A 20,735-nucleotide genomic window follows, 5' to 3' on the forward strand; every position below is an offset into this window, starting at 1 on the left:
AAGGAGAACCCTACATTAAATATTGTACGAGTCTTGGCAGTGACCATTCAGGAAAATAATTTGTTGAGTAAAATAGAACAAATGCTCTACCCAGTCATTCAGCATTGTTAGTAAATTAATCCTATTTAGGATACCACAAAATTTGTGAAATGGACTGCTCATTAAAATCCTCAGTATTCTTTTTAAAGAGGATCAATTATCTATTCAGGGATACCAAGGTATTTAGTGAGCAAGTAGTCTGAGTGAAGTTATCCGGCAACAAACTCCCCACCCCCAGTTGTACTGCTTCCCTAGAAAAATAAGAGTTTTTTTTTTTCCCTAAACACAGATCATTGAAAAAATAATGTTTGGTTCCAGAATGTTGGATTTTATTGTTTGCAAACTCACAGTTGTCTCAAGAACAGAAACAATCACTTCACGATAGTTATTGGTAGTTAGTAAAAACGTGTCTATTTTCTAAATAATTCTCATGCCAGTTAGCTTTTAATAACATTAAAACTGCACAATACAAATATATCCAGTGTGCATGAAGCAGTTATTTTCTGGTTTGTTATGTGTACATAACAATAACTCAGGTTTACTAGTTTATTTTCTACACTCATTCATTTTCTGTTCCTAATAGCTTTGGAGTGCACAGTAGCATTCATCTCGCTTCACCCTCTCCGGTTTTTGTGAAGTTTCTCTGCTATTTTCTGCAGCTGTAGGTCCATGGCTGCCAGGTTCTGAAGCTCTTGCTTCTGGGAATTAGGAAGAAAAAAAATGATGTCAGTGGCCTGAAAACTTGCTCTGGTAACTGGCATAGCTCCTTAACCACAAAGCCGTATTCACAAAACTACCTCAACTTGATTTTTGGTGAATTTAGTAAAACCATTTTTATTATTAAATCATACGTATTAAAAGTTGCACAGCTCTGCATTTTATGAGGTAGTGTAATCTTTGTGAATCAATGGGCTACAGTTTTGTTCTACTGTAGTATTGTAATGTATTCTAAGACCTCACTTTTAATGACAGAAAGAAGACTTTCATATTACGTAGCCCATCAGGAAAGCTTTGAAGCATGGACTATCCTTATTTAATTTCAAGTGCATTACCACTGAGGCCAAAAGAGCAAATGAGGAAGACAGCCCACTTTGATTCAACCACCAATTTGCCAGCCGTCACAGAGGAGTGTACATAAGCAATCAATACACTGTCATTGATATTTTTTAAACAGAAATCTGATTTTTTTAAATGGTATGCTGTTAAATGGGCTTAGGATGGACAAGCAGAATGACATGTGACTTATATTGCATAATCTTCAAAAAGATGGAAATTAACAGTGTGGCATTTAGACCTAGAAGTAAGTCAGCCCTGGGTCTCTGAGGCAAAGGGCCAGTGCCCTAAACTTTTATCAGTGGAACACAATAGAAACTCAGCGTGTGTCTTCCTTTTACTTTTTCTAACACAAATACATTATTAAACCATTACAGGGACAATCCTGGTGTCAACAGGTAAAATAGTAACCTAAAGCTACAGGTCATCTTCAACTAAAAATATAATTAATTTGTGTCTGATTATTGAATGTGTCTGTATTTTAACTTTCTGTGATGACAGTTCCTAAAGACAGTTTAAGCTGTAGGGTGTAAAATAAGCACGCTCTTGCTGCTTCTTACAGCTATATAAAGACTAAATAACAAAACTGGCATTTAAAGGGGGATGGGTTGTACAAGAAATATCCATAGCTCTGGTATTTTCATCATAAGCTTATAAGGCTGCAAACTTATTAAACACCAAAATGTTAAATTAGGCGAGTACTGTATCTTTAAGCAGCATCATTTGTATTAAAACTATCATGGATAAGGTATGCAGCATTGTTGAGAGGTTATGATATATAAAATATAACTCATTAAAAAAAAAAAAAGTAATATATATATTTCATGTTCTTTCGTTTTTACTGTAGTAGAAGTATTTCACCAGTAGAGGGGAGAAGAGTATAACAGTTTTAAAGGGGGTTTGCACTCTTATAACCCGAAAAGAGATTTTTAATGTTATCTATCTATGTTTGGGTTTTTTTTTGTTTGTTTGTTTTGTTTTTTTAATGTTTTAAATATAAGTGGTTATATCAAATGCCTTTGTTAAAAAATATTCATACATTATACATGTAGTTAATGTCCATATCATGGAAATATTAATAGGTAAATCATTTTTATATAATTTTTTAACATCCAAGCACTGTATAAGTCATACACTGGACTAGTACATCATGCACCCTTTTCTATATTTCTTAAGTGAGTTTAAATACTGAACTGTGCTTTAAAACTTCCTATGTACTGTATTGGTTTACCGTTTTCTTGCATTGAACTTTTTTTTTTTTGTCTTTGCCTCTCACAAACATACATGTGTTTATTAAAATCAAATGAATCTAAATGTTCATATGAGCACAAAAAATAATCTTACCTCCTTTTGCGTGAATGGCCTCTGATGAGGGTTTTTCTTTTCTTCCTGAAACTCATGATGACTTCTCTTCTCCTCAGAAAGAACAGGGAAGTCCACTGCCTTGTAATTCAAAAGCTGTGCCAGTTCATCCATTCTGTTTCCAGAGTATGGCCTTTTCTCTTGAAAGGGATGGGTTAGAAGGTTGTTCCATCGCTCATCATATCCGTGGTGTCCATATTCCATACTGTCACTCCTTTTGTCCCACCAGTCGTCTTCTACAACCTCTGGGTAATGGCGTTTTTCTTCCTGGCTTCTGTTCTCTTCATTTTCCCACCATGCCTCCTTGTGGTAGGGACTGGAATTACCAGCTGACCTTTTGTCCTCATCTTTCTTTTCCTGAATGTGTCTTAGCACTTCCTCCCCTTCCTGACTTTGAAATTTCTTATCTTCACCATGGTGTTTATTTTCTTCTACCTCACTGTAATGTGTCTTCTCATAAGGGAGTTGTCTCTTTTTAAACTCAACACTATCTTCTCCAAGGTATTGCTTTTTATCTTCATGTGTCCAGTATCCTTCTGTGCTTTCCTCCCCTACCTCACTTTCTTCAGAATGATGTCTCTTCTCTTGACTGTGATGTTTCTGTGTCTCTTCTTCACTTTCTTCAGAGTGCTGGTGCTTCTCTTCCTCCTCTTCACTTTCCTCAGAGTGCCTTCTCTTAAGTTCATGGTGACGGCTTTCAACTGACTGGTGTTGTTTTTCTTCATGGTGCCTTTTCTCTTCCTCCTCACTTTCCTCTGAATTGTGTCTCTTTTCTTCATGGTGTTGTTTTTCCTCCTTCTCTTCACTTTCCTTGGAAGGGTGCCCTTCATCCTCCTCACTTTCTTCTGAATTGTGCCTCTTTTCATCGTGGCGTCTTTTTTCTTTGTGGTGTTGTTTTTCCTCCTCTTCACTTTCTTTGGAAGGGTGCCTTTTCTGAAAGCTATGGTGCCCTTCATCCTCCTTACTTTCCTCTGAATTGTGTCTCTTTTCTTCGTGGTGTCGTTTTTCCTCCTCCTCTTCACTTTCCTTGGAAGGGTGCCCTTCATCCTCCTCACTTTCCTCTGAATTGTGTCTCTTTTCTTCGTGGTGTCGTTTTTCCTCCTCTTCACTTTCCTTGGAAGGGTGCCTTTTCTCAAAGCTGTGGTGCCCTTCATCCTCCTCATTTTCCTGTGAACTGTGACTCGTTTCTTTGTGATGTCTCTTTTCCTCCACCTCTTCCCTTTCCTCAGAATTATATCTTTTTATGAAGCTGTGGTGTCCTTTATCCTCTTCTCTTACTTCAGAGACCTGTCTCTTTTCTTCATGGTGTCTTTTTGCCTCTTCCTCTTTGTTTTCTTCAGAATGGCGTCTCTTGTCTTCACCGTGGTGGCGTTTTTCTTCTTCCTCACTTTCCTTGGAATGGTGTCTTTTCTCTTCACTTTCTTCAGAATAACTTACATTTTCCTTGTGGTGATGTTTCTCTTCATCATCTTCATCACTTTCTTCGGGTTGGTGCCTTTTCTCAGCAGTGTGGTGTCTCTTTTCATCGGAATGATGTCTCTTATCTGACCACTCTTCATAGCTTCCCTCTGGAAAGTTTCTAATCTCGTCGTGGTGTCGTTTGTCGTCTTCCTCTTTAGACTCGTTAGACTCGTTTGACGCGTTGCTTCTCTTTTCTTCAGAGGAATAGTTCCTTTTGTGTTTTCTATAATAGTGTCTGTGACTTTTGTATCTGCGTTTTTCTCTTCCATCGCTCTCCTCTTCTTCTGATCTCTTCTCTTTATAGTGCTCCCCATGAGCCTGCTCTTCAATAGATTTCGCCCCACTTCTCTTACTATGCCCATGATATGATCTTTTCTCCAACTCCTCGGTCAGATCCAGAGGATCCTCCTCACTTATATGTCTCTTTTCTTCAACTTCTGTATGGTGGTTACGTTTTCTGATTTCATCTTCTTCACTGTCTGAATAATGCCTTTTGTCTTCCACATCATAGTGCCCGTTTTCTTCTTGGCTGCTGGTCTCTTCACTTCTTTTGTCTGCTGTTTGAGGTCGTTTCTCCTCACTCTCCTTGACATGCCTTTTATCCTCGTCATCTTGAAAGTTACTTTTCTCCTCCAACTCATTCTCCTTTAGGTTAGGCTCCTCCAGATATCTTTTTAACTCCTCTTCAGGTTCTTGTTTATGGTTGCCCAAATCCCCAAAATTCACAAGCTTTTCATTACTCTTCTTTTCCGTCATCTGATGTTTTGCACCTGACCATAAACAATAAATTAATTCCATCAATAATAAAAGGAACCATGTACATAAATAGCCTATAATTCTATTATCATTATCACCAGTCCTATGAGATGGGATAACATCTTTAGCATGTATTGAGCATTTGGTTTTAAGAAAGAATAACCTTTTTAGGCACTTCATTAATGTCATAAAACTGTTAAAACACATTCCAGGCATTCATTTCTGTGCCTAACATACCCAGAGATCCTAAGTGCACCTATTTTATGTAGTAATTATACAGTATTTTCTTCTAGCCATGAACAAAACAAATCATCAAACTGTCTTAAACCAAACTCAAAATAACCCCATAATATGCCATGGAGCAGAAATTGAAGATAAAATGGCAGACAGATATATAGGATGGTTTCCTCTACAGAATACAATTCAATCTACAACCAGATAACATGTTTTTGGGGTTGCACTGCAGAAGCCCAAACTACAGCAATCATACATTTGAACAACATATTGTCTACTTCAATATTCAACAAAAAAAAAAAAAAAAAAAAAAAATATATATATATATATATATATATATATATATATATATATATATATATATATATATAATACTATACTACATTTGGTTTTATGAATGTAAATGAATCAATGAAATACCTTATCAGAGTAGAGAATGCAGTTATTTATACCTTATTTTTTTGCAATGTTCCTCTGACAAGCGCAAAAAGTTCATTTGGTATTTTTCTTACTAATATATACAAGATGCCCCCTCCATTCTAAACAATTCCCTTCCCAAGACAAAAAAAGATGATTAATTGCTAATATTATACCTTATATTAGTGTTTTAAAGAGATGTCGTCTGGTTCCAGTCTTTTGACAAGCAGTGCATTTGAAAAAAAAAAAAAACACTTTTTTAAGTAGCCCATACTAGGTGGCTTCTATTTTCCTTTTTGGTTTTTATTTCATTTTTCAGTGATTATTTTTAGCTATTTTCGAGTTTTATTTAGCTTTTTATATAATGTATGCAATTATTGTGTTTGGTTACTTTTCAAAATGCTTGGGTGTTTTTTTTTGTCTGTCACAATATGTATAGTAACACAACTTTAACCGCTTCAACACACAACATGTCATTTATTACCAGGACTATTATATTACACAATAAGCAACATCCAGTTACCCAACTAAGGGAAAGTAACAGAAGAAAGCAGTGCAAAACTTTCATTCTGTCACCCACTTCACAAGGTGCTCTATACACCTCACACTGAATCCTAAATGACTTCACCACATAATTAACGATGTTTCAACAAAACAATGTAAATTGTCAATCAAAATATGCTTCCTTGAATGGATCTATATTTTAATTCACTGCGGTTGAAATTACCAATTTATCCCATTTTCTAACAGAAACACTGGGGGATTTTTCTTCGCTCTGTTGTGTCATATTCTGTATAAGCCTGTTTACTGGCTTCACAAGTCTACCCACTCTTGTTTTAATTTGTGTAACAGTTCCAAAAACAGATGGCGACTTAATTGTTAATATTTTCTCAGAAGCTTCGGTCACAGTTTCCAGTCTTGACGATCCATCGTCCATGTTCACAATGTTCTCCCTCACACTTCAGACCTCACAAGAAACGTCTATTGGATCCTTCTGAAGTGGACTGTCATTACTCAAAGTTTTTGGTTCATCATCAACTTCATCCACAACCATCCTCTCCCCTAAAATGGAGGTTTGCATAACCCAATCAGCCGTCCGACTCAGTCTGCTTGATTCTTGCAAATCTTCTAATAGCTCCTGAACAGGCTCTCCGCTTGTAGAGTTTGATTCGGATAACTCACTGAGTGGAAACTCCTCAGATTCACTTACTGTTACAATTGGTAAGAAATTAGCCAACATTAGCAAATTGCGATGGACTATTTTCTCCAGTCCTGTTCTGGAATTTTTGATTTTGTAAGTGCGACATCTTGCATTCTTAGCAACTACAGTATACAAAGTAGACTCCCATTTATCTGCTAATTTTCTGCGCCCTCATTCCCCCTTGTTGGCAAGAAGGACCTGATCACCTACTTCAATATCAGCACCCTTGATTCTTTTATTGTACAGTTCGACCTGATGTTGTTGACCTTTTGTGGCATTGTCTTGAGCTAACTTTAAAGCCCCCTGAAGGTCCTTTCGCAGGGCAACAACATACTTGTCACAGTCTGTGAAATCACAATTTCTCTCCATATTGTTCCATACATCAAATAAAATGGGGGGTACCCAGTAGTCTCGTCTGCAGTACATTTGTAAGCAAATGTCAATGTTTGTAACAATTGTGGCCACTTTTGTTTCTCTCTTGGTGACAACGCTCAAATCATATTGCCCAGTGTCCTGTTAAACCGTTCAACGTCACCATTCCCCAAGGGATGATAAGCAGTGGTCCTAGATTTCCCTACTCCAGCTACTTGCAGCGATTCATGTATCAACTGGCTTTCACAATTAGCTCCCTGATCTGAATGAATTCTTTCTGGGAATCCGTAAATGTAGAAATACCTGTCCCACAGCTGACAGGCTACTTGTTTTGGGGTGTACTTGTACTTGCTGGCTTTGCATTCTCAAGACTTCACTAGATGCATTGTCAGAGTTTACGTCCAGATCCTCCATTGCTACACAGGGATACACATCCGCTATCTTAGAGTTCCTTCTCAATGTTATTGGCTTATCACAGGGATTCATAACCTTAACAGGTACCCATCTGTCTCCCCACATGGAAGTAACAACCCTACCCACCATGACATCTTTCTCCTGAAGTTTAGATCTAGTAGACTCTACTAGTACAGTACTGCCCTCAGAAACTGGTGCATTCACTGGTAACCTGCCCCAAACAAGATGCTCATGTTTAGGTAACAATGTCACTGCTTGAGTCAGCTTAACTGTTCCTATCTGATCAGGTATACTGTTACCTTTCCATCAGTTTAATCCAGACAACATGCTCAGAAACTGTTCACCCCCTTGAGTGCCAATGGGTTCAGGTTTATTCATAACACGCCAGTAACTGGGTGCTTGTTTAAATTGACATAGCAGATACTTGATAACATTGGTGCCTAATATCAATTGATCACATTGCCCCTGTACAACCAAGGTAGGTACACTAACCACATGCCCATACACTTCCATCTCAAATTGATAAATGCATTTAGGTTGCACTTGTACTCCACCACATCCTACAAGAATGATATCTGTGTGCAACTGGCTGTCTTCAGGAAGTATACCTGCATTCGGAAGATCCTGTTCTGCTACCTCACTCATTGTACACGCCATAGACCCACTGTCCAGCAAGGCTTGCAACAAAACTTGCTCATTCACTCTCACTGTGGTATAAAACAGATTATCAGCGTCCCCTACCCTATGCACATTCTGGTATATCACTTCATTACCATGAGAAAGAGTTTTACAACTTTCCTCATAAATGGACAGTATATCTTCATTACTGAGGGATTGACACAACACGCTCACATCACCCCCTCTCAGATATGAGCAGCCTAGTTTTCCTGATCCTGTACTGTGTTGCCCCTCACCTGCTTACGCTGGGTTGTGGTGGTCCTAACATTAGTGCACTCCTTCTTTTGATGTCCAACCCTAAAATATGCAAAACATCTTTTTTCTCCCATACAATGTGAACGTGTAGAGTGAGTCTTATCCTCACAGACTCGACAAGGTAGATTGACAGGGCAGTTCCAGGGAACTGCATCACCTCTTGGCTGTGACACAACTCTGTGGTTGTTAGTTTGGTTAGCTTTCTCAAGAACTTTCTCCAACATACTGAGCATATGTTCTAAGGCAGTTCCTTCAGAACCCACTGGGTCATGCACTTTTGGTAGGTTGTTAGATTTCCGTACCCCTACATTAATTGCTCCGTATTCCTCACAATTGACTGCTGGAAAGCTAGCAACAGCGGCCACAACCTTTTGGACTTTGACTTTTTCAGAATTTGCTACTTTCTGATTACAAGGTTTGTGCTCCCTTTGATGTTCATCAATGGCTTCCTGAGCCTCTACAACTGTCCATTTACTTACGGGTTTACATCTGAACACACCAGCCAAATCAAGATCAGGGCAGTTCCTTATAAACATCACTGCTATCTCCCCACTTATGTTTTCCATTTTCCTACCCTGTTTTTGCAAATACTCATCAGCAACTTCAGCTGCTGTGTTTAAGCGAACCCAATAAGCTACAGGACTCTCTCTTGATTTGGGCTGAGTGGCATAAAAGTCTGCCAAAGGCAAATATGACATGGGACTTTCACTAAAATACCTCTTCAGTATGTCAAAGATTATTTCTGGATTACTAGCAGAGTTTAAAAAAGAGGTACTTTTCAATCCCACCTTGACTATTTTCTTGGCCCGCCCCATTAAATGGCTCAAAATTTCATCAGCCTGCTCCGAGGTAGAATAACCTCTTTTGTGCAAATACATCTCCATAATTTCTATCCATTCCTGCACAGTATACTTTTCTGAGCCATCTCCCCTGAAAATAGGTGGCTCTCTGACATCAGATTTAACTACCACATTCACTTTAGTGAGGTCAAAGCTAGGTACATGGGTCGAATCACTCTTCTTAAATGAGGTTCCACTTGCTGAAGTGAGATTACTTGGGATGGTGTCACTATTCTGACTAGCTAATAGCCGGGTTGCAGTAGAATCCCCAATTTGGTGCCCTAATTGCTCAATCATATCACTCAATTGTTGGGTAATGTCCATTTCATTACTGGCAGGAAATGCATTTGGTGTGGATGTAACAGGTTGTACTTTGGGAATAGGCATGGTGTCTTCCAATCTCAGTTTATTCCTAAATTGTGGTAGATTTGATAGATCTTTGTCTGCACCTTTCTTGAGTAACAAACCCCTACCCATTCCCTTAGAAGATGCTTCAAGGTCATAATTATTGTCTTCACTTGCCATTTTACAGTATACAATTACACTTTATGAATAAAAAAAAAATAGAAAGTATTTCACCTTTAACAGATTTTCAGAAAAAAATAACAATATTATCCCTAAAAAAACACATACATTTATGGAAAATAAATTGCAGGCATAACAGCGTCAAATAACTGGTCCCTTAACCTAATAACTTACAGACATTCACAAGCTCACAGCTTCATCCCTGGTGATCAGCATCAGCTGACCAGTTGATCCGGGTCATAGCACCACTTTATGTAGCAGAAACGATCCCGCTGCTACGGTATCTTTCTTTACGCTGCCTCATAAACCACACGAGTGCTAACGAATGTTGATTCAGTCTCTGTTTATTGTGCCTGTTTAACAGAAAATAAAAAGAATACCAGCACATGCAGATCACTCCAGATGTTCTCTCTCCTCAGCATTAACAACAGGGCGACTGAGGGATTATTGGGTAATTCTTACATGTGCTTGGTCTTAAAGTCGTATTCCCTATTAATGACCTCCGACTACAATTAAAGGAAACGAACATTTTCCTTTGAAACAAAACAGTGAATTAACATGAAACGTTGGTGAAATTAAAAATAAATAAATAAATAAATTACACTTGTTACATATGTAGGCATTTTTTTACATTTCGCCACAATTTGCAATTCTGTTTTATTCTATCTAACTGTAATACAACTTTAAATCCCAGGAACAAGCCTTCTAATTGTAATCTTGTTTTAAATCTGGCAAGCGTAGTCTCCAATAGAAATGTAGAATGTGCTGCCACTCAGTAGTTGGGTGGGTTTAAAGTATTCAGAACGATTTAGTGATAGGTACAGGTCAGGACAAGTCAGGATGGAGGGACATTGTCCATCTGCACAGGGAAACTTTTTTTTTGTAGTAGCAGTAGTTTTTTAAAAAAAATTTAAATGTGAAAGGAATGGTCAACATGAATTGAGTAGCCATTTCCAGTGTTTTTCCTGTGTTTATTGGCTATACACCGATTTCATTTTTTATTTTATTTTTTGTATCACAGGTGTTTTATCAGTTAAAACCAAAAACCAAAAGCCCTATTTATAATTGATTTGGAATGGATTTTAAGTAGCTGGTCACTAGTCTTAACTGTTGTCATTAACATTTGACTATTAATAGGTCTACTGTGAACACAATAGCTACCTTCAGGGGTGAAATTCTCAACAAAAAAGTGCAGGCACTAATATACACAGCTGGGTGTAAAGATTTAAAAAATGGAGACCGTTTAAGTGCCAATGAATAAATACAATAAATACAATTATAAAGTCAAATAAGCCTTAAAAAATAACTGATCAATTACAACCAATTCACCATAAACAAAGAAGCTGAAAATACTGAAAGCGTTGTATCCTCTGCATGTACAGTATCACTCAGTCATGGACTGTAATATAACACTTAAGTTAAACCTTAAATGACAAGCATTACGAAATATTACACTATGCAGTAACTGTTGTAGAGAGGGAGTTTTGTTTCAAAATATCCTAAAAAAAAGGATGATATAAAAAATGGTATAAAAAAATAACTGTGCTATGAAAAAATGATACAAAAAGGTCTAAGTCAAACAATGCACAATAGGGGCTAAGATGCACTTGACTTAGCTATTTTGATCTCCATAGTATTCTCTGAAATCATCCCCATACTTTCCAGACCCTGGGTACTCACCTACAACAGGACCTGGCCATGCTACAATAATAGCCTTGGATTGGAACATATATCTCTGTTTCTTTTATTTATTGTGTACTTATTACTTATCTTACAATAATATGTCATGTGTGCTTCTATGTTGTGTTTCTGTATATATTAATTACCATGATCGATTCCATAAAAAAAAAAAAAAACATTTTATTTCAGGCAGAAACAAAAGTAGACTTCATTTTATTTTATCCCTGGTATTGTGTTTTCTAGCAAAAGATACATTTTCATAAAGTAATAGCATTACTGTGGTTTACTTCTGCCTTTTTTGATGTTCACACAAGTGAAAACTAACATCTAACTTAAATAAACTCTTCAAAATGTTTCAGAAAAGGGGGTATTGTACGAAGAAAAAACACCTCACCGTTTTGGTTTTCGTTTATTACAGTCCTCATAACAGAAAATCACAACAAAACAAAACATCGATCACTATGCTTAACATGTACCTTGCAAGTTGGGCAAGTGTTTGAAAACAAATAGTCAAATTAGATATTCAAAAACATGCTATGCATATCGGGAAAGGATTAGAACTTACTTGTCTTTAGAATATCTTTGCATGCAGGATCAACAAGAGGAGCGTTTGGTTTGGAAAGTGCACTGGAAAGGACTTCGACGATACACCGGGTCACCTATTACATGTTTAAAACATATTTTAGAACATAATATAATATCTTCCTTTAGAATTTACCAAAAACGTAATATTTTTAAAAGCATAACTACTTATCAATCTATAATATGCAACATGTAACACTGGCAGTAGTAGAATAGACACCTACCAAGTCCTCTCTTCTTCTTTCCTTCCCAACTGGAACAGATGTGATAACTGCCAAATACAATTAATTGTTTAGAATATGCCTCCATATACTATACCAAACAATTGATGTTCAAATACGATTTGTGGGAATTGTACACAGAGATAGATTCTGGGACGATTATATTATTCATATTCTTGGAAACATTCACAAATAATAAAAACGTAGTACAGTAAGCTTTTTCATTCCAGTTTTATACATAGCAGGATAATCTTGGCTGTGATGTTACTGACAACTACTGTTCAATAAGAAGATAACCTGTTTTAATAATAACAGCAGCAACTGAAAATACGTGCGCTATTACGAAACGTATAAGCATTGGACATTCTGAACAGTCATTAAAACACAATTGCAGTCTCACGCGCCATGAAAACACAACTGCAGTCTCTTAAACCATTAAAACACAATTGCAGTCTCTCATTCCAATGCAAAATAGCCATCTGAAAATGTCAGACTGCTGTCCACGGTGCTGAAACAGCGTGCGTCAGTTTTAATCAAAACTGAACTTTTTAGTTTAGCTAGATTTAGTTTAGCTAAAAAAAAAACGTGCCTACCTCCCAATACAGATAAAACGACAGCAACAAGAATTGAGAGCTTCATAATGATACAGCGAAGTTCTTCCTCTTCCCCGTACGATCTGGATTTGTTCCCAAGATTTCACTAGTAACTGGAACCAACAAGCGCTGAGCCCGCTCCCACTCTGACTGCACAGCGCGATGGTCTCCGGCTCATAAAAGCAGCCCACCTTCTTCAGCTTTCATATAAACCAGAGGGAGGTACATGAAAGTATTGCGTAGGCAGCTCTGTGTTATCAGAGATCTGCGTCATGAAGAGGCCCCAGAAGAAGAATACTGTTACATATTCAATTTATCTGGGTCTAAAACTTAGACCATAACACAGACTAATTAGGAAATTGTTTGTTCTTCCAGCTTTTTTTCTTACACATCTTTATGAATATTTTTGCCCCAAGGATTACCTTTCTGAAATGTTATATATTACTGATTTTAATCTAGTCATCCCACGTCTTTGTTCAATGACATTTTGCGTAAATCGAAAAATACAGTAACAGGTGAAATATAATATAATAGTGGAAACACTAAACGTTTGCATATATTTACACACAACGTTTTTTTTTTTTTTTTTTTTTTTTTTAAACGTTCTATCTTTCGAGTTGTATCTTTACTTTACAAGAATAAATATTCTATAGACTATATATCATATATATATATGAGATTATATATATATAAATATATTATATATATATATATATTATATATATATATTTTACAAAACTATATTATGCTGCTATTTTTGTATTTCCTTGGGGTTTTTTGTTAAATAGAATGCATACAAATTACATTCATCATTAGTAAAGACGAATCATTAGAGCTGAAAATTAGTCAGAAATCTGTACAGTTATCAGAACAATTAATATGATGTTGCACATTCATTGTATCCTCAAACTAAACAATTTTAACAAGAGTGAACAGCATAAAAACTGGATTTGAAGCTAGTGAGTAATCAAAACGCTGAAAAGATTACTCCAAGCATTTAAACAAAATGTTAAACAATTAAGCTTCTACCCATCTTCAAGAGGATTGCATTGTATATGGTTTCTATAAGAAGATCATTTGTTTATTACATTCTTAATTGGTGCTAACTTTTAAAATCACATTTCTTTCCTTATTATTAGCAGTATCAACACTTTGACTGCCCAATGAATTTTATTTTAAATAGCTGGCATAGTAAACTGTGCCAATTCCATCCGCACTATTAGAATTTAGAAGCATAAGCAGAAATCATTGACAGTGACGTGTTATTGGATTTGAATTGTATATTGGTTTCCTCACTGCATATTTCAAAGATTTCCAAATTGTCTGGATTCTTTTGTGAGTATCCATCCAGGTGCAGCTTTTATTCCACAGAGCTTGTTCACTTGTAGCTGCTCTCATTCTATAAACTGCTGTGCTGGGTTACAGTTACTTGAGTATTCTTGCTAACGACTGCTGACTTGAACAAGCTAGGTAGCTTCTCTGTCTAATACTTTATTGATAAAATAAGTCATATTTTCAGGCAAAAACAATGTGCTATTCTGGTTCTTATTTGACACAGTGTTTTTTTTTTAAATGAAATTAACATTATATACAGTGCCTTGCAAAAGTATTCAGACCAATTCACAGTTTTCACATGTTAATGCTTTAAAGCTTGCAGTCACGACACTTTGAAGTAGGAATTAATATTGTATTGTAAAATTATATTGTGTTATATACACATCCTACTCCACACATTCAAAGCAAAAACAAAAAGAAGTAAATAGATAGTTAATATGAAACAAAAATGGAAAAGTCATGATTGCATGAGTATTCAAATCCTTCGCTGTGGCAAACCTAAATTAATTCAGGTGCACAAATTGGCCTTAACGAACCACACAATTAGTTGAATGGCCTCTGTCTGTGTACAATATTAGTAGTTCTCATGATTTAAGAATAAAAACACCTGTCTCTGTGAGGTTCCTTGGTCAGGTAACGAATTTCAAGCAAAGACTCAACCATGAAGACCAAATAGCTTTCAAAGCAAGTCAGGGATAAAGTAATTGAAAAGCACAGATCAAAGAAGGGTACAAAAAAATATCGAAATCTCTGAATATCCCTGTGAGCACAGTCTATTCAATCATCAAGAAATGGAAGGTGCACTGTACCACCCAGACACTACCTAGATCAGGCCATCCCTCTGAACTGAGCAGCCAGGCAAGGAGAAAACTGGTGAGGGATGCCACTATGAGGCCAAAGACAACTTTGAAAAAGCTACGGAGTTCAATGACTGAGATGGGAGAAAATGTGCATCAGTCAACAATATCCAGAACACTTCACAAAAATAGCCTGTATGGCAGGGTGGTAAGAAGGAAGCCATTACTAAAAATAAGCCATCTCAAAGCCAGCATTGAATTTGCAACAAAGCACCAGAGTGATCCTGCAAAAATGTGGCAAAAGGTGTTGTGGTCAGATGAGACCAAATTGGAACTTTTTGGTCTAAATGCCAAGCATTACGTTTGGCGCAGACCCAACACAGCACATCTCCCATTCAACACCATCCCTACAGTCAAGCATGGTGGTGGCAGCATCATGTTATGGGTTGCTTCTCCTCAGCAGGGCCTGGAAAGCTTGTTAGGATTGAAGGAAAATGGATAGAGCAAAGTACAGGCAAATACTAGAGGAAAACTTGATTCAGTCTGCTAAAGAATTCAAACTGGGGTGCAAATTTACCTTTCAGCAGGACAATGATCCAAAGCACAAGGCCAAAGCTACACTGGAGTGGCTTAAGAATAAGAAAGTGAATGTCCTTGAGTGGCCCAGTCAAAGTCCTGACTTGAATCCTATTGAGAATCTGTGGAAAGACTTGAAAACTGCTGTCCATGAGCAATCCCAAAGCAACTTGAGAGAGCTTGAGCAAATCTGCCAAAAATAATGGGCACAAATTGTACCAAACCGGTATGCAAAGTTGGTAGAGACTTACCTAGAAATATTTGCGGCTGTAATTGCTTGCAAATGTGCTTCCACCAAATATTGAGTTGACGTGTCTGAATACTTATGCAATCAACAATTGCAATTAGTTTTTCTGACATTTACTGTAACTTATCTTACCCTTAGAAGTCTTCAGTTTGAAATATTAAAATATTAAGTATTAAAAAAAAATGTGTATGTATCATTTTGTAATTTCACAAAATGGGACACCATAGGAAGGGTCTCAATACTTTTGCAAGGCACTATATATATATATATATATATATATATATATATATATATATATATATATATATATATAGAGAGAGAGAGAGAGAGAGAGAGAAAGATCGAATAATTTATAAACTGTCACAGAAACCCAAGATGGAATTGTTATCCACAGTGAAGAGGCACATCTATTATTTTTTAAAGTAGATGGATACCCTTGTGATGCTAATATTAAAGAAGACAAGGTTCAAAAGTACAGTTCTGTTTTTTTAAATGTAGTGTTTCAGTGCTGTACAGACATTCTATGTCATTATCCGTTTCTTCAGTTTCTCTGAGATACGAATGTACCAGCTTTACATCTTTTTTTTTTTTTTTTTTTTTTTAACGTATTCTCATTTTGTTGATAATTAATGAACATTTCTGTACTGCGGGTGTTGTTGAGTGATTGAAAAGAAGACATTTTGTGTTTGAATTAAAAGCGATGGTTTTGAGGACTCGAATGGGTCAAAGTTCAAATACATTTTCCTCTTGAGGAATTATCACTTTTTGATGTCACTACTATGGTACTATACCTTTTTTTTAGAATGGCTCAGGATGCAAATATAGCCTTTGATCAGATTACTGATGAATGAAGGGAAAAGTGTCCTATGACAGGCCTCAGTACTTTAAAATCCCCTTCTAACATGTTTACTGGTTTCACACTGACTCTAAATATGCACTGTCTCAACATACCATTGGACTACCAGAAAATAAAAAATAGAAAAACTAGAAATAATAAATTCAGGGAAATCCCGTAATCTACTTTGGTGTACAAAACATGGATATTAAAACATTAAGTCAAAATTGAATTACTTTATTGCTTATTGCTTCCAAAGCAGTCCTGTATTCTGAGCACATAGACATATTTCAAACCCTCTTCATTAGCATAATATTTAAGTTTGTATCTGTTTATTATCCTAAATTGTGGTTTTAATCAGCATTTTATATTGTTTTAGCACTCATGAATTTTTAGTATGCACCCATGGTGGTCATTTTTAAAGTGCCTCTTTTGGGGAAATTCCACCATGCTCAGACTTGTTCATCAACAATGCCAATGTAAAATATGCTGGTAACTGTATTAAACATGCCAAATATCAATGAGGGCAGAAACAATAATATATTCTGTAAGATGTAAGTCATGGTATAGTGAAGTTTGTTGTGTTAAACGGCAGGTTACATGCACCCAGTATTATGAGTTTAATATACTTCAAGTGGATATGTGGAAAGTCATGGTGTGGCAGATTGCAAGCGTGTACAGAATTCTAATAGAAAAGACTCTTCATGTTTTTGTCAGGCCCAGAAAGATGATATTTTCTGTGATACACACAGCAGACAAGCCTGGGCTGGGATTTCAATCCCCATGTTTTACTTACACTGTCAAAACAGTTACATTATTCTGTGCACTACAAATAGGCTAAAGGTAATATATCAAATACATGAGTACATGTCTTTTTCTGTGTGAACAGGGGAAGCTCAAGCAGTGACATTGCGGTTTCTCACATTGCCCTACATCTGCATTAGTGTCTTATGTGGTTTAAAGTCTTGACAACCCCTCCCTGATTATTCTCACTACTTTCTACCTTCAATTTATTTTTATGTTCCCAAAATTTCTCTGCCCTAATTGTAGGTAGCAAAATAGTTTCATAAAATGTCTCTGCCATGCCCATCCATTCATTCTACAGGTGTCAAATGTGCAGTTTTGAAAGAAATTTGTTACAGCAAACATATATATAAATTTCAAAACAAGATATCTGGTACTACACTAGGTTAAATAAATCTCTGTTTACAAGGTATGCCTTTAGACCATCTTTCCTGGGTGATGATGTACAAGTGCAAATGGATAACCCTAGAATAAGGCATAGAATTAGAAGTACCAGATACCATGTTTTAATATGAAAATACATGTGTTTCTTTCAAAACTGAACATTTGACACCCGTACAGCTAATGGAAGTGCAAAATGCCTAAGATTAATGGAATTATGTTGTTAGCTACAGTTATTTTAACTTGTACTGTCTTCTGAGCCTTAAAGTAATACTTTATCCTCTGAATTTGTATAATATTCTACTATAATAATGTATAATATTCTAATATATCGGTTTATTATCCTGTGATATTTGTTTAATAAAAGGACAAACTCTGAGCAATGTATGTAATGAGGCCAGTACACAGATGACCCCTAGGAGTGTGCACCAGTAATTTCTTCTCCCCTGAAACACTGTTTGACATGGATTTTCTATTGGATTTCCCACATTGCCCAGCAAGTATGCCTCTAACCTATCCTTTTACAGTATGACTTAATTCCATTCCATGTGCCTGCACAAAAGCATCTGGAGTTCAAATGATATGATACACATAGTACAGGAATCTAGAAACTAAATACATGTTTTTCAGAAAATCAACTTGCAAATTGTACCAGTTTTGAAACTTTTAAATACTACAACTGGGCTTTGTAAGAACCAAATTTGATTCTGCATTGTTTTTTTTCTTCCAAATTTAACACCTGGGTTCAAGACTATTTTTGATGTATAGCACTACCCCTCTGCCTCTTCGGTCCTGCCTGTCTTTCCTATACAGTGTATACTCACTAATATTGTATTCGTCTCCATCACTCTCAGATAACCAGGTTTCTGTAACACCTATCACATCATAGTTAACTGTCAGCTCCTCAAACTGATGTTGCTCTGTCATTTTGATGTTTGATTATCCCTCTCAGCGCAGTGAAGTCCATCATTAAGAAACGGAAGATGCATCACACCAACTAGACACTACCCAGATCAGGTCGCCCATCCAAACTGAGCAGCCGGGCAAGCAGGAAACTGGTTCGTGATGTCACTCTGAAACCAACAATGACCTTGAGTTGAGAGATCTGCAAAGTTCTGTGTCTGAGATGGGAGTCAGTGTTCACACATCAACAATAAGCCAGTCCCTACACAAAGCTGGACTGTGTGGATGGGTGGCAAGAAAAAAGCCATTACTCAAAAAACCTCATCTTAAAGCACATATGGAGTTTGCGAAGCATGTAGATGACACTGCAGACATGTGGAAAAAGGCTTTGTGGTCAGAGGAGACAAAAATTGAACTTTTTAATCTGAATTCCAAGCGTTATGTCTGGCGCAAGCCCAATACTGCACTTCACCCAGTCAACATCATCCCAACTGTCAAGCACGGCGGTGGCAGCATCAGTTTATGGGGCTTGCTTCTATTCAGTAGGGCTTGTCAGGATATAGAGGAGAATGGATGTTGAAAATTATAGGTGAATCCTTGAGGAAAACTTGTTTGAGTGAGCCAAGACTCTGAAACTGGGGAGGAAATTTACATTTCAGCAGGACAATGACCTGAAGCACAAAGCCAAAGCCACAAGAGTGGTTGAACAAGAAGAGAATAATGTTCTTGAGTGGCCCAGTCAAAGTCCTGACTTGATTCAAATCGAAAATTTTTGCTACGACGGTAAACTGTCCCCTCATATATTGTCAAAAATATACTATGAGAGAGGAAAACATTAACAAGAATATATATATATATATATATATATATATATATATATATATATATATATATATATTCCTTGAAGAACAAATATTTCAAACAGTCAATTATATAAGATAAATGGCCTGGTTTGTAAGAATAGTATGCTTTACTTAGGTAACTTGATATGTCTGCTCTTTCTATGTCATTTCACCAAGACAGTAAAGTTCTCTCCAGCCCTTTGATGCTTTTGTTCATGCCAGTAACCAACCAGCTGCTTCCCCCAATGACTGACATTCTTTGACCACAAAGACATTGCTAAGGTGAAATGACTAGGAAGTGCAAGTATACTTGAAACCAAGTCATGTAATCTGAAAGTGGTTTTAACCTAGTATTGTACCAAATGCAAATACATGTTGGCTATAGTATAGCACGCACGTCGTTCAGAACTACACATGTACTGTAAGACTAAATGGAAGTTCATGTTGTAGGAGGTATCCCATGAAAACCGATTACTTATTGGCAGCCTGCCTAACTAATCAAGTAAGTAGGAAAAAGTATGGGCAACCTGTCTTCATAATGAAATAATTGTGCAAGTGTTACACCATTCAGAAGTTTGTTTGCTTCAAGTCACAGAAAGGACAACAACAGTCAGGAGCCTTCTCGAAGAAGTAAAAGCGAAGTTACTAACCACAAACAATATCATGAAACAGGAATTTTCTTTCTGAAAATCAGTTAAGGACTTCTATGGAACCAAAATATGTTTGTAAAAAGCTGTTATACCTACAAAGGCTAAAACTGTTAGAACTTGAATTACCGGTATTACCTTCTATGGAGAGAGTGCACCACAGATCTCTACCTGTAAAAAACTACATCAACCCAGCCCAAAAGGATCACAGTACTCTCAAAATCTCAAAACCTAAAGGTGTCGCTCCTTGATTGAAGAAAACCACATAGCAAAGCTCAGCTGCAGATGCTATACATGGAGAAGGGGTGACGCCCTGAGAGACATGGACCGTGGGGAGAGAAGCCGAATGACCATACTAGTGTGAGAGATATATCCTCTGTGTATTAAAAAGGGACTGTTCAGATGAACAAGTCTAAGTCTACTGCATTATAAAGTATCCAGAAAACTTGGTTGGGCCACTTTTGTGGCTGATGAATTAGAGGACAACACAGACAGATTTCAGAGTACAATACAACGTGTCAAGTTCCACAATGAGATGGTGACTGAGTCAAGGTTGCCCGGGACTGTTCAGTAAAATCTACATTACATTCTCCACATGGAACTCAATTGACTAACTGAACTATAGTTGCATAACTTGTGAAAAGTAACTTTTGATGAATCTTGATAAGTAAATGAAAGTTAGATTA

General features: G+C 36.7%; 1 protein-coding gene across 1 annotated transcript; it reads right to left on the reverse strand.

The window, feature by feature from the left end:
• Nucleotides 1-346: 346 nt before the first annotated feature.
• LOC121315937 (glutamic acid-rich protein-like) lies at nt 347-12,869 on the reverse strand. Its single transcript, XM_041250554.1, has 5 exons — nt 12,683-12,869; nt 12,093-12,139; nt 11,852-11,945; nt 2,437-4,685; nt 347-737 (listed from the first exon to the last, which is right to left on the reverse strand). Exons 1-5 carry the CDS (start codon nt 12,726-12,728, stop codon nt 654-656), a joined length of 2,520 nt encoding a protein of 839 aa, XP_041106488.1. The 5' UTR covers nt 12,729-12,869; the 3' UTR covers nt 347-653.
• Nucleotides 12,870-20,735: the final 7,866 nt, after the last annotated feature.

This window comes from Polyodon spathula, chromosome 5, assembly GCF_017654505.1.
Source record: "Polyodon spathula isolate WHYD16114869_AA chromosome 5, ASM1765450v1, whole genome shotgun sequence".
NCBI classification, from domain to species: Eukaryota; Metazoa; Chordata; class Actinopteri; order Acipenseriformes; family Polyodontidae; genus Polyodon; species Polyodon spathula.